Here is a 20525-nt window from a genome sequence, read left to right on the forward strand (position 1 = left end):
GCTCATTGATGGATTTTCCTTTTCTTGCCATGTTTTTGTTCTGTGGTCATTGTGCAGGTGCACACAAGGTCAGAATGGCTCTTTCTTTCTTTCTTTTTATTTTTGAGATGGAGTTTTGCTCTTGTCACCCAGGCTGGAGTGCAGTGGCATGATCTCAGCTCACTGCAACCTTCACTTCCCAGGTTCAAGTGATTCTCCGGCCTCAGCCTGCTGAGTAGCTGGGACTGCAGGCGCACTCCACCACGCCCAGCTAATTTTGTATTGTAGTAGAGACTGGGTTTCCCCATGTTGGTTAGGATGGTCTCGAACTCCTGACCTCAGGTGATCTGCCTGCCTCGGCCTCCCAAAGTGCTAGGATTACAGGCGTGAGCCACCACGCCTGGCTGCTAATACTTCTTTTTAAAAAATTTACTTATTTATGTAATTATTCTCCCCCCCCCCCACCGCCTGCCTCGCTTTTCCCTGCTGGTGAATGCTTCAGAATGAATACTTATCAGTATGCTGCAACCTCTTTTAATCCTAATAATGATTTTGCCCTGGAGCCTGCTTTGTGCAATATAAGCTCTTCACCACTAGCTTCCTTTTGAGTGGTTTTTGCCAAGTACGTCATCACCTTCTGTCTGTAGCAATTAGAGCCATTCCAGCTAGGCGTCAAAAATAAACAAGTAAAAGGGGTTTACGATCAAGCACAGACAACTTGCACAATCATCAGAAGAAACGGAGGAACAAATCCCAGCTCTCTGAATCGGCTGCCTCCTGGGATCAGGAATAAATTGTAACCTCAAAATGCTGACACTGTCGAGTCTACCTCCCGTCCCCTAAATGAGATGCCAAGCATGACCCTCCCCTCAGCCAGGCTGTCTCCATCAAAACTTCAAGGACCACTGGCCTCTACACTGGCCCACGTCCCACTGAGGAGCCCCAAGCTCTGAACCAGCTGTCTACGTACCATCCCCTTGGCTACACCTGCTCCCCAGGCCTGCCCCTCCTTTGGAGCCGCCTCTGTCTGCCAAGGGTGCTGTCACCCACCTAACTTTCCAAGCCAGAACCCAGTGGTACCTTGCTGCCCGCTCCACTCCCTAAACAGGCTGCTCCCATGCCTGTCGAGTTCTTCCAACTACTCGAACCTTCTGGAACGTCGGCCCTCAGCATGTTTTGTCTGGGCTGCGGCAATGGCTATGCTTCCTTCTCTCTCTCTCTCCATCAATCAACCAATCATCAATTGATCAATCATCAATCAACTATCCACCTATCAATCTATAATAAACAATCTATCAATCTATGTTATCTATCTACGTAATAAATCATTGATCTATTCATGTAGCTTCGTATCTACCTGTTATCATCTGTCTCTCCATCTATCTTTCTGTCATTTATCCCTCTACCATGTATCTTTCAATCATTTATCTATCACCAGGCCCTGTTGCATGTGCCTGTAGTCTCAGCAACTCAGGAGGCTGAGGCAGGAGGACTGCTCGACGCCAGCAGATGGAGTCCAGATTGGGCAACATAGTGAGATCTCATCTCTAAAAAAATATTTAAAATAATCCATCATCTCTCTCTATCCATCTATCATCTATCCATGTATCTATCATGCATTATCTTTTATCTATCACTTATCCCCTATCAATCTATCATCCATCATCTACCAATTATCTACCAATCGTGTCTATACAGCTATACATCTACATATCTATGTATCAATTTATCCATCAAACATCTATCATCTATCTACCTGTTTTTGAGGTGATATTCAAAAAATACACAATCAATCCCTTTAAAGTGCACAATTCAGTGGCATTTAGTACGCTGTATAGTTCCAGAAAATTTTCTTCACACTAAAAAGAAACCCAGAGGCTGGGTTTCATGTAGTGGCTCATGCCTGTAATCCCAGCACTGTGGGAGGCTGAGGCAGGAGCATTGCTTGAGCTCAGCAGTTTGAGACCAGCCTGGGGAACACAGTGAGATCCTGTCTACAGAAAAAAAATCGCAAAATTAGTAGAGTATGGCGGCACATGCCTGTAGTTCCAGCTACTCAGGAGGCTGGGGCAGAAGGACTGCTTGAGCCCAGGAGATCAAGGCTGCAGTGATATTCACAATGACTGCGCCATTGCACTCCCACCTGGGTCACAGGGTGAGACTCTGTCTCAATAAAAAATAAACACAATTTTAAAATTTTAATTTTTTTACAATAGACATTTATTTAAAGTAAAACATCTGCAGACCAAATAATTCTTAAAATTGTTTGTTTCAAGTTTAATCATCTTCATAACAGCTGCATCCACAGACTTCAACTACATGATTACTTCTTTTCCCATTCTTCTCTTTTCTTTCCCGAATAACCTCTTTGAGATATGGTTCAAGGCAGAAATTTTCCTCTTCATATTTGGTCCACTGCTCTTTAGGCAAGCTCTGAAGCCTCATGGATGGGTCCAGTGCCCTCTTAATTTGAAACATCCTGTCATTATCAAGGTTCTCTGGAAGCCTTCTTATGGGTTGTTTTACCTCTTCGTCCTCGTACATTGTATCATCTTGCATTAACCCCAGTTTATTGAATCCTGCAGCATTGTAATACCATTTTTGAATACCGTCCAGCCACTTGCCTGATGCTGAAACAGCCTGTTTGCCAGCCATTTTGGGCAGAAAGTGAACCGTTGCCTTTGGGGTAACTCATAGAGAACACACTGTGCTACAATTCTTTTTTAAAAGGAATCCCCCACCCCCAGCATTTTCCTTCCCCCACCCCAGCCCCTGGCACTCACTAGTCTGCTCTCTTTCCCTATGAGTTTTTGTCTGGCTTCTTTGAGGCCCATCTGTGTCATGTTACAGCTGAATGGCACCGCACTGTGCGGGAAGGCTGTTCGTCCATTTCTCTGCTGATGGGCAGTTGGGCTGCCCCACCTTTGGGAGGCTATGGCCAACCGTGCATAAAGGTCTGGCCGCACGGATGTTCTCATTTCTCGTGCTTCTGAGGCCAGGTGGGCTGCGGCACCCCATTCCCCCCGGCCGCCCTCACACGCAGCCACATGCCTGCAGAGCTCCACACTGCTTCCCTGTTGCTGAGAACTCCTTGGTGGCCTCTGGGCTAAGTCCTGGCTCTGCAGTGTGGTCTGTAAGGCCCGCGGGCCGCAGCCCGCCCTTCCCCTGCATGTAGTATGAATACCCTGGGCTATGCCACTGATTCCCCTCAGGTCCCTGCACAAGCGGCCCCCTGTCCCTAGATAGAAGAGCCACAGCACCCCGTGTGGCAGCTTAGACATCCCTTCTCCTGCCATCGTGCTCCTCCCACAGGGAGCAACATGTCCCCACCACGAGTCCTGTTTGGGCTCAGCCAGTATTTCTGTGCGAGTTTGTTGCAGGTTCCACCTCCATCGTCACGGGAACCCTGAGTCTCCGCGTGAAGCTCCGAGGAGGGCTGGACCGTGTCTTCCGGTAACTTTCTCTGGCGGAGGGGTTTGGGGGTCCAGCCCATTCCTTTCCCCAACTCACTCTTTCCTCGACAGGCAACCCACTCCCTCCTCTCCATCGCTCTCCAAGACCCGCAGCAGACACCACGAGAATCCGAGGCACAAGGCACAGAGGAAGGACTACATTTGCCAGTGGAGGCTTTTACTGAGGGACTGGGGGTGGCGCCCAGCCCAAGGGCTGAGGGCCTGGGAAAGGCACACGGTGGCAGTGGGGTCTCCCTCGGGTAGGCGCTGGCTCTGCAGACAGCTCCCCCAAGCGACCCTTCTTTGGCACTGAGCTGGGAACGTGGTGCCTGCATTCCTGGCTGGCAAGCAGAGGCCTGTGCAGCCCGGTGTCGGCTGGCAGTGTAGGCTGGCGGGTGATGGCCCCAGGGGCTGGGTTTGGCACCAGTGGGAGCCGGGGCCCCATGGGACTCAGAGGCTGGGCTGCCCTCGCTGCTGACAGGGTAGTCACATTGGCCATGGAGATGGTTATGAATAGGGAATCCAATAAATTAGGCAGTAGAAAGAGGCGGCAAGGGGCCGAGGGCTGGGCTACGTTCTCATTCAGAAGGCAGCGCTGTGCGTCCCTCTCCCTCAGGCTCTTTGGGGCTCCTGGGGGGAGAGGATGCAGGTGAGGGGCTCTGTCTGACCATGGGTTCCACTGGGGGGCTTTTATGGCATCTCGTGGGACGGAAGCCTTGGCTGACCACCCTCGGGGGATGGAGCGTGGGGTCTTTGAGAGACTGGGAAGGGAATTGTGGGGACTCCAGTCTTTGGAGGGAGGCCACCTGCAGTGCCAGGGGCTGTGATCTGAGGGGTCCCTGGTGCTTGGCTGCGCTGCTGTGTGGCTGGCACTGGGGCCCCCTGTGCCCCAGCTCCCTCCGTGGGGCAAAGTCAACGACTCACTGCCCTGGACAGGGCCCAGTCACTGTGGAGCAGCTCCCCAGGGAGCGGGAGGGATGGGGGATGGGGGGAGGGATGCAGGGTGCCACCCTCCATGGCTACTTTCCCAAGGGCGGGAAGGGTCTTCTAGGAGGAGGGCCAGGCATGCAGGACAGGGTGGGCATGGGTAGTTGCTATTGTCTCCTTCATGTGATCCGAGCTTGGGAGCGGGGCAGGGGCCTGGGAGGGACTTGTCAGGTGGAGGCGCCCTGGAGGCCGCCAGGGCCTTGTGGACTTGGTGCTGGTGCCTCTGCTGGGGCCACAGCCTCGCCCAGGATCTGGCAGAGCTCCTGGAGGCGCCGCTGCATCTTGGGAATGCCCGCCAGCTGCTGCTCCAGTCGCTGCTTCTCCTCGGTCAGGCTCAGGCGGGCGGCCGAGTCCAGCTTCTCGAACTTCCAGCCGCCCTCCCCATCGAACTGTAGCAAGTGTGTGTGGTATTTCCTGGCCAGGACAGGGACAGGGTCAGGGGAATGACACCAGGGCTGCCAATGGAAGCCGTGTGCCGCTGCTGGGCCCACCAGACCACTTCCTCTCTTCAGGCTGCCACTCCCACCCAACCCCAGGCAGGGAGACAGGGCGCCTACCACAGGGAGGGACGGTGGGTGATGGAGAGCAGAGCGATGCCCGCGTCTTTGGCCGCCTGGAAGATCTTGCCTTCCACGTCGATGCTCACAGCGCTGGTGCATTCATCCAGGAGGGCGTACTTGGGCCTGGCGTCGCGGCCGAGAGGAGACTCTGTGAACCCTCCAGCGCCTGGCACCCTATCCCAGCTAGGGCTCCATGGAGCCCAGGCCTCTCCATGCCTGCTGCTTCCCCTCCCAGGGGACCCCAGGGAGCCTGCCAGCCTGGAGTGCTCACCTGTGGTAGAACATGCGGGCCATGCCGATTCTCTGCTTCTCCCCGCCCGACAGGACATCCTTCCAGTCACACATGGCCTCCCAACCTGGGCAGGGGGCAAGGGGCTTGGCTCAGTTCAGCCAGCACTGAGCCCTGGGGGCCAGTGGGGGAGCTGGGGCAGCTGCGGGAGTGAGCTGGCTGAAAAGACAGGGCCCCCGTGCCTCTGTGTCCTTGTCTGTCTGCCAGGCATTCATCACAGAGGAGGGGGAATGGAATCGTGTGTTCCCCTAGAGCAGATATGGTGGAGTCCCAGCTGCAGCACTTCAGTGTGACCTTATTTGGAGATAGGGCCTTAACAGAGGTGATCACGCTAAGATGAGGTCACCAGAGTGGACCCTAATTCAGTATGACTGTGTCCTCATACAAAGGGGTGTGCGGGCAGAGGATGTGCACAGAGGGAGCAAGATGTGAAGATACAGACGGCGAGGCTGGCCATCTGTGCGCCAAGGCCAGAGGCCTGGAACACATCCTTCCTGATGGCCCCGGAAGGAACCCACCCTGCTGGGCCCTGAATCTACACCCATGCAGTTTATGGCAGCGCCAGGGCGCTCACTCAGTTTCTTGGCACAGAGCCCTGGAGTGGCCAGTGTGTTCTCCCTAGGCCGGGGGCTCGCCACCCATAGGAGGCTCGCCATCACTGCCCTGTGCCAGTACCTTGGCAAGGCTCGGGTGGGCTGCTCGAGTAAGCAGGTGAGCCAGCCGCTACATCGGGTTGGGGCGCTGAGGCAGAACTGACCCCTCTTGTCTTCTCCCCCATGCTGCCTTCCCCTGTGGCCCAGGGCTGGAAGTAATGACAGGGCATGTGGCCACCCAGAACAGAGATCGCGCTTCTGGAAGCCACCATATCATTGGCCACAACTTTGTCTCATGGTCATACCTCACCACAAGGCCGCCTGGGAAGCACGATCGCTGTTCTGGGTGGCTACCTTTTGCCGCTTGCCTTCCACTTCCTCCATCCTATACCCTGTGACATGATGCGAGGGCTGCAGCAGCCCTCCTGGATCATGAGGTGACTTTGCGAATGGAGGCTACACACAGCAGAGTGACTTAGTAGAAAAGCCTAGAGCCCTGGGGCCTTCGCAGAGCAGGGCCAGCCCCAGCAACCATGGCCTGCCCCTCTGAGGACCTGACGGCTCAGTAGGATACACTCACGAATGATCTTAGCCATGATTGTGGGGAGGCCAGTTCTGTTCCTCGCAGCTGAACTCCATCCTAATGGCTCATGCTGGCCGGCCGCAGGCCCTGGGGACTCAGGGCTGCCACAGAGGTGGGAGGGACCACAGGCGCCCAGGCAGAAGGCAGCAGGAGCAAGAGGCAGGGCCAGGCCAGGGGCTTGGTGCCCAGGTCCTTGAACCATGAAGGGAGCCCCAGGAGGCGAGGTCCTTGCTCAAGGCCATCTCTCACCCAGCAGTGGGGGCTGGAGACAGAACCCAGAGGCTCAGAATTCAAAGACAGAACTGGACAGTCTGCCCGCTGTCCCTGCAGCTGCACCCGCTCTCCTCCTCCACTCTAGGCGTGATGGACACTGTGGACATACAGCGCTCCTTGATAAGCCCAGGTCAAGACAACAGCTCAGCCTGGCCTCCTCTCCCAAGAGGTTGTCTCAGAATCTACCCGACTTTGCTCACCCCAGCCCCTTCCAAACCTCTGCACAAACCTGACAGCACCTGTCCCCGCACATGTGTGCCTGCCTCTCCTATGCTGCCCCTGCCCACCGCCCCATGGTCCTTCCAAGAGCATCTGATCCCGCTCAGGGAAAGCCCAAGTTCCTGCCTGGTCCAGAGGGCGCTCTGTGAGCCAGCTTCTCCTGTCACCAAGCCTGCGGGCCACACTCCGCCCTGCTGTCCCTGGCTCCTGGACGGGGTAAGCACTCAGCATTCTGCAGGTCTCAGCTCAGACCTCCTTTCTCTGGGAGAGGGTGTTCTAGGTTCCCCAATGAGGTGCACGCCCCTGAGGTGCCCCCTTCTCTAGGGCACCCTTGCCACCTGGGGCCATCTGTGTGGTGCTGGTCCTCCCTGGTAGGCGGGCCTCCGAGGTAGCACCCTCTGCCCCACCCCTGTGGCACCTGGCACTTTAGACTCCAGGATGTGGAGATAATCTTCACCCCCTGGAGGCCAAGGGAGAGGCCAGGGCGGGACGAAGGGTGGCTGCTGGGCCCGGGCCTCCTACCTCCCTCCCGCTGCAAGATGTGGTGCAGGTGCACGATGTCCAGGATGGCCTCCAGATCCTGCTCTGAGTAGCCCTTCCTTCGCATGTCCTCCACTGAGTCCGGGTAGATGACCTGGTCACGCAGGGAGCCCACAGACATGTAGGGCCTGTGGGAAAGCTGGGTGTCACAGAGGGAAGGGCCAGCCCTGCTTCCCCCAAGATGCTCTGTGCCTCCCAGGTGGGGTCCACATCACTACCCGTGCACACACCCCACACAGACCCCAAACAGACAGGGCAGGGGGTCGGGTGGGTATGGAGGGAGCAGGCAGCATAGCCCCTCTCCGGCTCTGAGGACAGCACCGATATCCTCTCCCGAGATGCTGACTCTCCACCACTTCCTGGGCCTCTGCAGGAAGCTACGTCTGAGCGCACAGGCAGGAAGAGGGGGGGAAGAGAAGGCTCCTCACCTCTGCGGGATGTAGAACATGCGCTGGGGCGGGGGCTTGCAGAGCACGCCGCCATACGTGGGCCACAGCCCGCCCAGGATCCGGAACAGGGAGCTCTTGCCACAGCCGTTGGGGCCCGTGATGAGGAGATGCATGCCTTCCTCTACCTGCGGGGCAACAGCTGCTGACGCCAGAGAGCACGGCCCCTTCCCACACCCTGTGGCCTCCTGCCCGGTCTTGAGAGGCTCCCAACTCCCGAGGCCAGCAGGCAGGCCATTCTTGATCTCTTGATAAGGGACAGCAGGGCCTGGGGGATGGGATCCAGCGTCCCCAGCCCTAGCTAGATTGAGCGCTAGCTAAATGCCTGGCCCAGGACACAGGAAAGGCCAAGACCCGGCCCTGTCCTCAGGCCCTGACATGCCTAGAGAACATGGGGCCAGCACAAGAGGAAGGGCTATTCCGCCACAGTGGACTGAGGAGGGGTGCTCCAACAGTTAGTGGCGCTCTCAATCCCATCCGACTCCCACTTCACTGGGAATCCAAGCGCAGGGTCGACTCTCAGCCCTTTTAAGGAACTGCCCTGAAAGGCACTTTGTTTTCTTTTTTTCTTTTCTTTTTTTTTTTTTTGAGACGGAGTTTCGCTCTTGTTACCCAGGCTGGAGTGCAATGGCGCGATCTCGGCTCACCGCAACCTCCGCCTCCTGGGCTCAGGCAATTCTCCTGCCTCAGCCTCCTAAGTAGCTGGGATTACAGGCACGCACCACCATGCCCAGCTAACTTTTTGTATTTTTAGTAGAGACGGGGTTTCACCTTGTTGACCAGGATGGTCTCGATCTCTCGACCTCGTGATCCACCCGCCTCGGCCTCCCAAAGTGCTGGGATTACAGGCTTGAGCCACCGCGCCCGGCCGGCACTTTGTTTTCAAGAGATGAGATCTCACTCTGTCGTCCCAGCTGGAGTGCACTCGTGCGATCACAGCTCACTGCAGTCTCCAGCTCCTGGGCTCAAGTGATCTTCCCCTCTCAGCCTCCTGAGTAGCTGAGCCACCACGCCTGTCTAATTTGAAAATGTTTTTTTTGTAGAGACAGGGTCTTGCTGTGTTGCCCAGGCTGGTCTCAAACTCTTGGCCTCAAGCAATTCTCTGGCCTTGGCCTCCTGAGTCACTGGGCACAAAAGGCATGTTCTTTCTTTATGAGACAGGGCCTTGCTCTGTTACTCAAGCTGGAGTGCAGTGGTGGGATCATGGCTTACTGTAGCCTCAACCTCCTCGGCTCAAGTGATCCTCTCACTTCAGCCTTTCAAGTAGCTGGAACTACCGGCAAGGCCACCACAATCAGCTAATTTTTGTATTTTTAACAACTTTTGTAGAGACGGGGTTTGTCCTTTGGCCCAGGCTGGTCTTGAACTCCTGGGCTTAAGCGATCTGCCTGCCTCGGCCTCCCAGAAAGGTGGATTGACAGGCATGAACCACCACACCCGGCCCAAAAGGCACTTTCTTTATGGTCTAGACTGATAAACAGACCCCTTGGCTCAGCGTCACAGACCTCTGGCTCACTTCACTGATTCCATGGGCCTCGCAGGAGCTACGAAATGCCTGCTGTGGGAAAATGCCAGCCAGGCTGGAGGCGGGCTGTGTGCAGGGAGGAGGCCATGGGGCCTACAGTCAGTGAGGTTCACGGTAGCAACAGCAACACTACACGGGGATCCTGTGGAAGACCTGAGGTTGTGGTCTTTGACCTCAGGCAGTGTCACGGGTGGAACTGTGTTCCCTGAAACTCCTATGCAGGAACCCTAATCCCTCCTATCTCAGAGTGTGAGCTTATTTGGAAACACGGTCATTGCGGACGTGATGAGTTAGATTTGGATGAGGTCATTCCGCAGGGTGGGCCCTAATGCAGTGTGACCCATGTCCTGACAGAAAGGGAGTACAGAGACACGAACACACCCAGAGGGAGAACGCCGTGTGGAGACAGAAGCTGGGGCCGACCCGACATGCCGTGGCAGAAGCCAAGGAATTCCGTAGAGGGGCAGCAGAACAGGAGCTGGGACAGAGGCCTCGGCAGGAGCCCACCCCGCCTGCGCCTTCCTCTTGGACAGCGGGCCCCCCAGGCGGGAGAGAGACCATCTCTGCTGGGGAAGCCACTTGCAATTTGTGGCACTTTGTGACAGCAGCCATAAGATGCTGACAAAGCCACCTGACTGTCCCCTCCCGAGGGCCTGGGCCTTGGCCTGGCCCCATCTTACACACCCGGATCCCTGAGCTTGCCTGCTGTGCTGCCCAGGGCTAGCCTGGAAAGCACCCCCTCGGACCCACTGGTGATCAGCTTCCCTGCCACCTTAGGAGTGGCCACTGCCTGCAGCGAGGGGTAACCACCTGTGCCAGCCCCTGGAGCCCTGGTACGCCCCTCCTCTCACCTCCTCTCTGCTTCCTCCTCTGTGAGCGGCCCTCAGGCCCACAGCCCCTCGCTCCCCTACCCTCAGCTGCCTGCCCACTTGCTTGCGGCGACTCCTGGGCAAGGCTTCATCCCACCCACACCACCCCAGGGATGTTGACCACTGTTCTTGTGACCCCTGCTGTCCCCTGTACAGCTGTCTACCTGGAGACCTTTGTAACACTTTAGTACCCTCCACGGTGGGGACTCCCTGAGCGCAGAGCCCCTCATTTACCTCAGGCTCTGCTGCCCAGCTCAGAGGTCAGGGCACATTGGTTAAATGAATGAATGAGTGACTCCTTGTCACTCCTCCGCTTGTCCCTGCACCCCGGTCTCCCCCTCACTCCCTAGCCCCATCCAAACCCCCATCTGGAGACACAGGTGATCTGTGGATTCTTTGTTGTGGTCTTCCCAGGGTAGTCAAGGAGTGGTTTGAACCAGCGCCCCCTCACCAACGTCTTGGCTGTCTCGGGAGTGTGGGGAGCTGGCATCAGATGACAGAGCCAGGAATGCTGGGGTGAACCTTGGCCAATCCTGGTATCTCTAGTCTTTTTTATCAGCCTTGCCCCTGTTGCCCCTGGATGAACAGTCAGAGACACGTTGGTGTCTCACCTTGACCTTGGGCCACCTGCCACATAGATGTAGGGGCGATGGTTGTTGCCAGCACAGACAGGCAGGAAGCCAAGGGCTGAGGCTTGCAGGTATGTGTAGCCAGGCACCCTGGCCCCATGCGCTCAGCCCAGCCTGGCCGTCACCCTCCCCGCTGGACTTACCCTGATGTTGAGGCTGGCCACCACCACCTCTCCGGTGGGCGTGATGATGGGGATGTTCTCGCAGATGATCCCCTGCTCCACGTCCACCACCTGGCCTGCAGAGAGAGCACAGTGTGAGGAGAGGCAGTGGTGGCGCCCCCCTGCGTTCCGGGGGACCTGCGTGCCCCAGGCTGTATTCCCACCCCACGGCAGCATGCCAGCCGGTTCCCCACCAGTAGCCTGTGGTCCAGGGCCCCTCGGGAACACAGCCAGGTCTTCCAACAAGCTGAACTCTTCCCATAGTGTCTAGTACGGTGCCCTGGGCTGCCACCCTCTGGTCCTCTAGAACTCTCCCCTCTGGGGGCCCTCGTCTGCAGCGCCTGCCTCCCACAACAGCCAGCAGCTGCCACACTGTCTGGAACTTTCTCTTGCTGCCCTGCATGGGGGAGGGGACCCCATCCCCTTGTTTACAACCAATAAGCCAGGCTGGGGCCCTCAAAGGGCAAGGCAGCAGGGAGGCCGGCAGCACCTCTCCCCAGAAAACCCTCCAGGGGCCCGGCTCGACCAGGCCTAAGTCCTCAAACCCCTTGCCGGGCAGCCCTCCCGTCTCGGGTGTACTGGGATGGGCCAGGAGCACATGGCGGGCCCTGAGTGAGAGGGCAGGGATGGGAGGAGCTCGGGTAGCAGTAGCAGCAGATGCAGGGTCACTCACAGGGAGGGGACGGCCTTACCTTGGATCTTCAGGGGGCCCTCCACACGGACACCGGCCCGGCCTATGGTCCCAGACCCCGGCTGAGTGTCCTCCAGCTCCCCAGGCCTCTTGAAGTGACAGCGCTGGACATCTGCAAACACCTGGAACATCTCATGCACCCTGGCTGTGTAGCCAGCCAGCTCCGTCACCTGAGGGAGGCGACTCTGGCTCAGCCCCTGCCACGTGCAGAGAGAGGAGCATGGCAAGGATGGCAAGGGTGGGGCTGGGCCGGGGGTACCTCCTTGTAGGACGACATGATCCTCTCGGTGGCATCTGCGGCTGCTGTCAGGAGGTTGCGGGCGATAGTGAAGGCTTCTGTGCGCTCGCTGACCAGCTCCTCCTCCTTCTTCTCCAAGGCCGACTTCCTCACAGCCTCTGCATCTGCAAAGCCCAAGAGGGACAGGTGGTGGGTGGGGAGGGGCAGAGATGGGAGAAAGTAAAAAATGAACCGATAGAGAGAAAGACGGGGCTCTTCTGCAAATGGTGCTGGGACGTCCAGATCTCTCTCTCTATCTTCACCCACACCACACAGACAAAGCAACCTGCAGCGCAGCATAGGCTGACATGCAGTGTAGCCCAAATTCTGAGACTCTCAGAAGAAGACAAGGGTAAAGCTTCGTGACTTTGGATATGGCAATAGTTCCTTCACTAGGATACCAAAAGCATGACCAACAAGAGAAAAACAGATCAACTGAACCTCATCCAACGAAACACTTTTGTGCACCAAAGGACAACGCTGAGACAGTGAAAAAGACAGTCTACAGACCGGGAGAAAATGCTGCAATGGTGCACCACATACCTGATGAGGGCGCAGTATCCAGAATACATAAAGAGCTTTTACAACTCAACAACAGAGATAACCGCATCACACACGGGTGAAGGACATGAACAGACGTTTCTCCAAATAAGTCATACAAATGGCCACTCGGCACAGCAAAAGAGGCTCAGCATCATTAGTCATCAGAAAAATGCAAATCAAAACTACCAAGAGATACCTCCTCACACCCACGAGGTGGTTAGAATGCCAAGGAGATAACCAGCGCCAGGCAGGATGAAAGGTCAAACGGCGCAGCCGCTACGGAGAACAGTCTGGCAGCTCCTCAAAAAGTGAACCCTCCAGTTACCATGTGACCCGGCAGTTCCACTCCTAGCTATACACTCAGGAGAAACGAACTTTTGTTTATAAATCGAAAACCCTCTTCCCACCAAACTGAGTAAACTATAACACTATTTCGAGCAGAGCCAAGCTTGACAGAAAGCAAGGGAAACTCCTGGGACCAAAGGGAAGCAGGCAGCCAGGTGGTCCTTTGAAAGCCCCAGAGGCAGGCAGCGCGAAGACCAGCACGCTTTCTTTGCTTATCGAGGGCTCTATGTGCACTGAGAATTTCTAATGATGCACCTGGAGTTCAAATGAATTCAAATGAAACTATCTCTCAATTCAGGAACCATCCCCCTCCCGCACTAGCTAAGGTAACATGAAAATGGCCTCCAACGGCTTAATTACCCTGGAGTGCTTGGCCACACCAATCCCCATAGAAGTTCTGTTGCAAAACCCACAAGGAACTGATGTACCATGAGTGAAGAGCAGCAGACAGAAGACAGGTGAATGAGACTCCCAAGAACTGAAGTAGACCAAACCATCAGATAGAGACGGTGGAGTAAGTCTGACTAACGTGATATGCAGCATAAAAGGAGCCAACCAAAAGTTGAGCAAATAAGACACAGAAACAGCCTGACACGTCTACTCGAAAAAGGAAATTTCCATTTACAAAGTTCTAACTAGAACTTACAGAACCAGTCACTGAAATGTGAGCAAAATTCCAATCAGACATGGCCAAAGAGAAGACTGGTCAACTGGTGAATCAGCGGGCAGGAAGAAGGCCTGATGGAGTCCCCGGAACTCAGCACAGTGTGAGATGGGGAACAGTAAACAGAAACCAAAACACACAGCGAAGAGAGGGAGAAGCCCAGCATGGCTGGCGGGAGTTCTAGAAGAGGGTAAAACAATGAGAGTAAGGCAACATTTGGAAAGATAATAGCTGAGAATCTTCCAGAATGATTGAAAAACCTGAATCTTCAAAGGACATATAGCAAGTCTCAAGCAGAATCAACGGAAACTGACACCTAGACATGTCACAGTGAAACTGCAGAAAGCTAAAGAGAAAGGAAGTCATCAAAGTACCCAGAGGAAAAACACAGGTACTTCGGGAGCCCGATTTGTCAGCAGCTACAGAAGCAGGGAGACAGTGAACACTGTGAAAGGGCTGAGGGAAAAGAACCGTCCACCGAGACTCCATTGTGTGAGTCCACTTTAACTTGGGAATAAGGATGGAATAGAAACATTTTCAACAAAAATAATCAAGAATGACAACAGGCTGGGTGTGGTGGCTCACACCTGTAATGCCAGCACTTTGAGAGGCCAGTGCTGGAGGACCGCTTGAGCCCAGGAGTTCCACGCTAGCCTGGGCAACACAGCAAGAACCTGCCCTACAGAAACCGGAACAAAACGAAACAACATAAAGAATTACAATAAATAATCAGTAATTTCCCATGACAAAACCCTTACTGAAAGAACCTTTTTAAAAAACCAACCACAATTAGAAGTACTGATGTCTGTTTGTTCTAGTATACTTGTGAGTTAAAAAAAAACAAACAAACTCAGAAGATGTCTATTTGGAGGAAGATAATGGAGCATAGAGACTGAGATGTAAGAACAAAATGGTTAGCACAGAAATCAACCAACCCGTTAGCAAGTTTCAATGTGCATGGATAAGGCGATAGCAAAGAAGAAAAACAAGGTACAAATCCAACCCTTGGCTGGGCTATGATGTCACACCCCACGGGGGCTGCTTCTGTGTTCTAAGGTCCAGGAGGAGGTGGAGCTATTGATTAACCTAATGAGTAGGCCTGTTGATCTTGTAAAGGGTAACCACTTACAGATTAAAAATAGAATGCAGAAGTTGCAATCCAGTAGAGGAACAAAACAGGAATGTAATCCCAGCACTTTGAGAAGCTGACATGGGAGGATCATCTGACTAGGAATTCGAGACCAGTCTGGGCAACATGGAGAAACCCTATCTCTACAAAAAATATGAAAATTAGCTAGGTGTGGTGGCTTGAGCCTGTAGTCCCAGCTACTGGGGAGGCTGAACTGGGAGCCAAGGTTACACCACTGCACTCCAGCCTGGGCTGACCCATTTCAAAAACCAAAAAACAAAATGAAACAACAACAAAAAAACCCCAGGAATGCAGAAAACCTAAATGTTGAATCTTATCACTAAAATAACAGGTAGAACAGGCTCCCCACTCCTCTGAAACGCCTTAGGGTGAGGTTCCCCTCTGCAACTTGCCAGAGCTGTTTTAGGGCTGAGGAAACCAAGGCTGGAGTGATCAAGGTACTCCCCACATCCTCCCATCCCTAAGGCGCGGCTGGGTTGAAGACAGGGACAGGGGGGTTGAGGGTACCTGTGCCTGGAGAAAGTGACGTGTGGTGTCCCTGACTTGCAGTCCTGCGCTTCGCTGAGTGGTACCAAGGGGCGTGAGGTGCGCACAGAGCAAAAGGCAAGCCCAACCTCTGGGAGCATCAAGGGTGGCAGCAGGGCCTCAGTGGCCCAGGCAGCAGAGGTGGGAGGTGGGCTGGCTGAGCTGGGCCCTTGTGAGCCCAGTACCTAGCGGTGTGGGGGATGGGCCCCTGCCCTGGATCGTCTTGGAGCCCTGGCTCTCACCTGACTCTGAGTAGCCAGTGGCGGTGATGATGGGGACAGCCACCATGAGCAGGCCTGAGGCGCTCCACACATACTTCATGAGAAACTGCTCCAGCATGACATACCACAGGCGCTCCAGAAGGATGAGGTTGATCTGCGAGGCCAGCCTCTGGTAGGAGTGCTGCAGCAGCGCCAGCTCCACCTGAGGGGGGTGACAGACACAGAGAGGCTTCGTGGCTGTGCACAGGGTCAGCTCCCATGGGGGCGACGGTCAGAGTCTTCCACTCACACACGCTATGCCATGGATGGGCAACAGAAGGCCAAGAGTGGGGGGTTATGATTGGGTGGGGCCAGGTCTGAAACTCAAGGTGTGAGGGGGTGCAAGGGCCTGCCTGATGTCCCAGTGTGGCTTCCATCCCCTCTCCACTCCCTGTCTAGTCGGGATGCTCACCACTACCCTGTCAGCCCTGGAAACCAGTCCAGGGCACTCGCCTTGTTTCTGTCTTCTGCAGAGCCCATTTCTCCCTGCCAGCCCTCTCCTTCTGGTCCAGAGAGATCATCCTTCAGCTCTAATTTTTCCCCCTAAACTAAGCAAAGAGCAGTGCAGGACAGCAAGAGGCGGTGCTCTTGGGCTGGGTACAGTAGCTCACACATGCAATCCCAGCACTTTGAGAGGCTGAGGTGGGAGGACTGGCTGAGCCCAGGAGTTGGAGACCAGCCTGTCCAAAATAGCGAGATGCTGTCTCTACCAGAAATAATTTAAAAAAATTAACCAGGCATGGTGGCACACATCTGTAGTCCCAGCTACTTAGGAGGCTGAGGTGGGAGGATCACAGGAGCCCTGGAGCTTGAAGCTGCAGTGATGGTGCCACTGCACTCCAGCCTGGGCAGCAGAATGAGACCCTGTCTCTTGGTTCTGAAAAACTCAGTTCAACAGTCTGGGCCTATTTAGGCCCTACCCAGTCCCTATCCTCTGCCCCCGTCAAGCAGGGGTAGCTTTGACCCCAAGTCCCACTGTTACCCTGGGCACTGCTCATTAACCTCTGCTTGGGCTGAGTCACGCCCATAATGCCCACCTGCCTGGCCCAGCCCCCTCTTTCCCTTCCCACAGTTCCTTTTGGTGAGAAATTTGCATGGCATCCTCCCACAGAAACCAGGAGGATGCGCTCCCGAGCTGGGTCCTATAGGACTCGCCCTGGGGGATGTCCCGACCACTGTGGAGCCGGGACCTTGCTCGCGCAGCAGTAGGTAGGCCTCCCCTGCTTTTCTGTCTCCCTTCCTGCGCTGGCCGCCACCACGTCAGGACACCAGCAGGAGGGGAAAGGGACATCTGCAGGGAAGAGGTGGCAGCAGCAGTCAGACAGGTGGGGAAGGTGGGAAGTGTCGGGCAAGGTAGCCAAGGGGTTGTGAGTTTCTGGACTCAGTCCAGGGGCATGCGCCCCAGCCTTGCCTCCCCACGGCCGTCGGAAGATAGCTGCCCAGCATGGCACTGTTTGCCAAGTGCTCTCCTGTCTCTCTGCATCTGCTTCTCACCATGTCCCACTGCATGTTATTAACATGCTCATTGTACACAGAACACTGAAGCCCAGGGCGGCAAAGAGACCTGCCCAAGCCCATACAGCTTGATGGTAGCAACCGGTGTGGGAATTTGGACCACACTGGCAGAGACGCTAGGAGAACCAGATTTTGTAAATGATGCTTTGACTTATCAAGAGAGGTTTACTTTCTCGAGCAAGCAAGAGATTGTGTGCGTGCGTGTGCACTGTTTCAATAAGCCTCCTCGTGGCAATCCCAGGAAGGACAGAATACTCTACTCTGTGCCCTCCAGCCAGTCAGCTGCTTCTGCCCTGCGCTGAGCCTAGGCCAGTGTCCACGGAGACATCAACCAGCAGGACTGGCACGGGCCATATAACTGCCCAGCAAGGGCCATCCAGCCATCAGGGGGGTCCTATTACCCCACACAGCTTTCCAGCTGAGGCCTATGCGGACAGGCCGCAGATGCACATGGGGCCCTCCTGCCCCAGCCAACAAACTCTCTTGGCCAACACACTACTTCCTGATGCTAGCCCAGACGAAGGCCTTCAAACAACCAGTGATCTCTCTACTTCCTGAAGCTAGCGCAGATGAAGGCTTTAAAAAACCAGTGATCTCTCTTCTGTCTCTGCCACGGAGGTCAGCCTGTACAGCTCAGCTCCCCGCAAGCCCGATCTCCCATTCCTGAAGCGAGCACCCTGGCAATCCCGACTCGTGCTGGGAGCTGGCAGGGGTGCCAGCCAAGGCTGACAATGTAGCTGCAGGGAATGTGCCAAGTGCCTCGCCCAAGGCTACGGCTGCCTGCCAAGGCCCTGCAGCCCAGCATGCGGGAGACGAGGAGAGGGAAGCCGGGGTGCTGGCTGAAGTCCAGGTGCCTTTTCTCAGAATCTGCAGTCTGGCCCACACCTGGGATGCTCCTTTCCGTGGAGTTTGGGGACAAGCCTGCTTCTCTGCTGGTGCAGTGAGTGAGTCCAGGTCCCAGGGCAAGAGGTCACCTGACCCAGGGAGCACACACAGGCCTTCAGGGGATGAATGCCATTGTGCCCTTCCTCCCAAGAAGCACTGGGGAACTGAAACTGAGTCGCAGAGAGACGGGCTCAAGGCAGCTGCAACCCCAGGCACGAGGAAGGGGAGGGGCCGAGCCGAGATAAAGGGAGCACTGACCTGGAGTAACCTTTCCCAGCGCTTGCCTAGCCCGCCCACCCCCGGCCCACCAGGGAGCCAGGAGACAGACCGGGCGGCGGTAGGAAGGGCGGCCACACCAGGAGCAGGAAGTGTGTCCCGCCGCAGTGGCAGCCTGGGGCCGGCATCTCTGGTCTGGTGGCCCGGGAAGGCAGCTGAGCCAGTTGGTAGCTGGGCAGGCCCGTGGGCTCAGGAGGGGGTGGCCTTGACCCCAAGTCCCACTGCTGCACTGGGCGCTGCTCATTAACCTCCGCTTGGGCTGAGTCATGCCCATAATGCCCGCCTGCCTGGCTGGCCAAATCTGCTGGACGCCAGCCTTCAAAGGGCCCAGGGGCCCAGGAGGGGCTGGGCAGCAGGCTTCGTCCGGCGGTTGCTGCTCATGAATGGCAGGCATCTCCTCCTAGCTGCCTCCAGGAGTGGAGCGGGCAGGAGGTCTCAAGGCTCAAACCGCTAGGATCGCAGCTCTAAGGCCAGGACAACCTCCTTGAGGAGGAGAGGAAGCAGAAGTGGCCTGGAGCATGCAGGCAACCAGCACAGGACAGTCCTCACCCAGCCTTCCTGTCTCTCCACTACCTCGCCTGAGTCCATGGTGGCCCAAGGCCCTGCCCACCCCAGCCCCACTCTCTCATGGCCTGCCCACACCTTTGGCATCAGCCCTGGCCTGTCCCGGGCTGTCCCCACCGCTCACGACTCCCTGCCCCTGGGCCTCCCTGCCAAACGCCTCCCTCCATGCCCAGCACCCCAACCTGCCCCACCTCGTGGCCCCCGTAGAAGGCGATCTCCTCTGAGTTGGCCACCACACGTGAGTGCATGTAGCGCAGCTCCCCCTTCCGCCGTGCCTCCTCTGCCACCAGCTCCCCGAACTTAGGTGAGAAGGCCCGCAGCACGTTGGCCGTGAGGAACACCACGAGGCCGGCAATGGCCGAGGGCCAGGCTGTGCCGGCCCCACGGGAGCGGGCTGCCCGAAGCAGGGTGTAGGAAGTCACAGCCACGTCCAGGAGTGGCTTGGTCAGGTTGGAGTAGAGGTGGGCCACAGAGGCCGCGAAGGCCACCACATCCTCCGTCAGAGACTGGTCAGGGTTGCGAAGCCGCCCGTCCATGTTGCTGACTCGGTAGTAGGTCTGCTGGGAGAAGTAGAGGCTGTAGGCGTGGGCCACCAGACGGCTGCGGAAAGACAGGGCCAGCTGGCCCTCCAGGTAGCGGATGGCACTGTTGACAAAGGTGGCAGGGAGGGCGATGAGGAGCCACTGCAGCAGCTGCCAGCCGAAGGCCCGAGGGTCCTTGCGCACGATGCAGCGGGCCAGCCTTCCGTCCAGGCGGGCCACATACACCGACAGGAACGTGCGGCTCACCAGGGCGGCCGAGTGCAGGGCCAGCAGCCCCGTCTCCCGGCACAGGACCCGCGGGAACAGAAGCCGCAGGAGCCACAGGAGCCTCTGCAGGAATACCCGGTTCATGCCGGCCTTGGCCGCCGCGGCCCCGGAGGCCTCCTGTGTGGGGTCCCTGGTGGGAGCCTGAGGACCCCTGGCCAGGGCCAGGCACTGGCGCACCAAGGGGTAGGCTTTGTGGGCTCCATAGGCCGCGAGGGCCAGGAGCACCGCCGTGCGCTTCAGCGTGCTCCCCCGCCAGGGCCGGGGCGTGGAGAGCACCGGCATGTCACCTGGGCTGGCTGGCGAGCAGGGGCTGGGGCTGGTGCCTGGGGCAGCAGTTGAGGCAGGTGGCTGGAAGGGTTGTTGCTCGGACCCTGGGCCTGTTGTCTAGGCAACTGGAAACCTTGCGGTGGCCCCTGAGACTGTCGATTTAGGCCCCCGGGGTGGTGCTGGGGCCCCTGGTGCAGTGGGCTCAGAGCCCTCCAGGGTCGAGGCCTCTTCGGGCAGCCCAAGTGGAGGAACTTGGCTCTCCTGTCCTGTCAGTGCCCTGGCCCCTGAGGTCAGAACCTTGAGAGGTCTCGGGGAGAGAGGGCGTCTCTTCCTCTCCACCTTCTCCTCCTCCTCCCCTGGTGGCGCCCCCTCCCCGGGGCACCAGGCGCGTCCGTCCGTTCCGCAGCCTGGTTGAAGCGACAGTGACTCCTCCACCGGCCCAGAATCCCCACCTACTCACCCCTCCCCAGGGGCGAGGTGGGGGAAGGGGAGGAGGCGGAGGAGGGGCGAGGGGCGGAGTCCGGGCGCGGGAGCCCCACCCCGTTCTCGCCCCACCCCGTTCTCGCCCCACGACGGGGGCCCGCCCACTTCCGCACCACAGAGACGTGGGATGGCCGCGCGGGCTAGAGAAGCGGCCGTCGCCGGCCAG

General features: G+C 57.0%; 1 protein-coding gene and 1 pseudogene across 2 annotated transcripts; both read right to left on the reverse strand.

Moving 5' to 3' along the window:
* Positions 1 to 2175: 2175 nt before the first annotated feature.
* LOC101031351 (cytochrome b-c1 complex subunit 7 pseudogene) lies at positions 2176 to 2745 on the reverse strand (annotated as a pseudogene). Its single transcript, XR_012515568.1, has one exon. The product of XR_012515568.1 is annotated as a cytochrome b-c1 complex subunit 7 pseudogene (transcript).
* Positions 2746 to 2753: 8 nt separating this feature from the next.
* ABCD1 (ATP binding cassette subfamily D member 1) lies at positions 2754 to 20378 on the reverse strand. Its single transcript, XM_003943876.4, has 10 exons — positions 18992 to 20378; positions 15543 to 15723; positions 12056 to 12198; positions 11798 to 11966; positions 11088 to 11182; positions 7904 to 8049; positions 7458 to 7603; positions 5250 to 5334; positions 4976 to 5101; positions 2754 to 4832 (listed from the first exon to the last, which is right to left on the reverse strand). The coding sequence occupies exons 1-10, from the start codon at positions 19889 to 19891 to the stop codon at positions 4586 to 4588; spliced, it is 2238 nt and encodes a 745-aa protein (XP_003943925.1). The 5' UTR covers positions 19892 to 20378; the 3' UTR covers positions 2754 to 4585.
* Positions 20379 to 20525: the final 147 nt, after the last annotated feature.

The sequence above is a fragment of the Saimiri boliviensis genome, chromosome X, assembly GCF_048565385.1.
Source record: "Saimiri boliviensis isolate mSaiBol1 chromosome X, mSaiBol1.pri, whole genome shotgun sequence".
Taxonomy (NCBI): Eukaryota; Metazoa; Chordata; class Mammalia; order Primates; family Cebidae; genus Saimiri; species Saimiri boliviensis.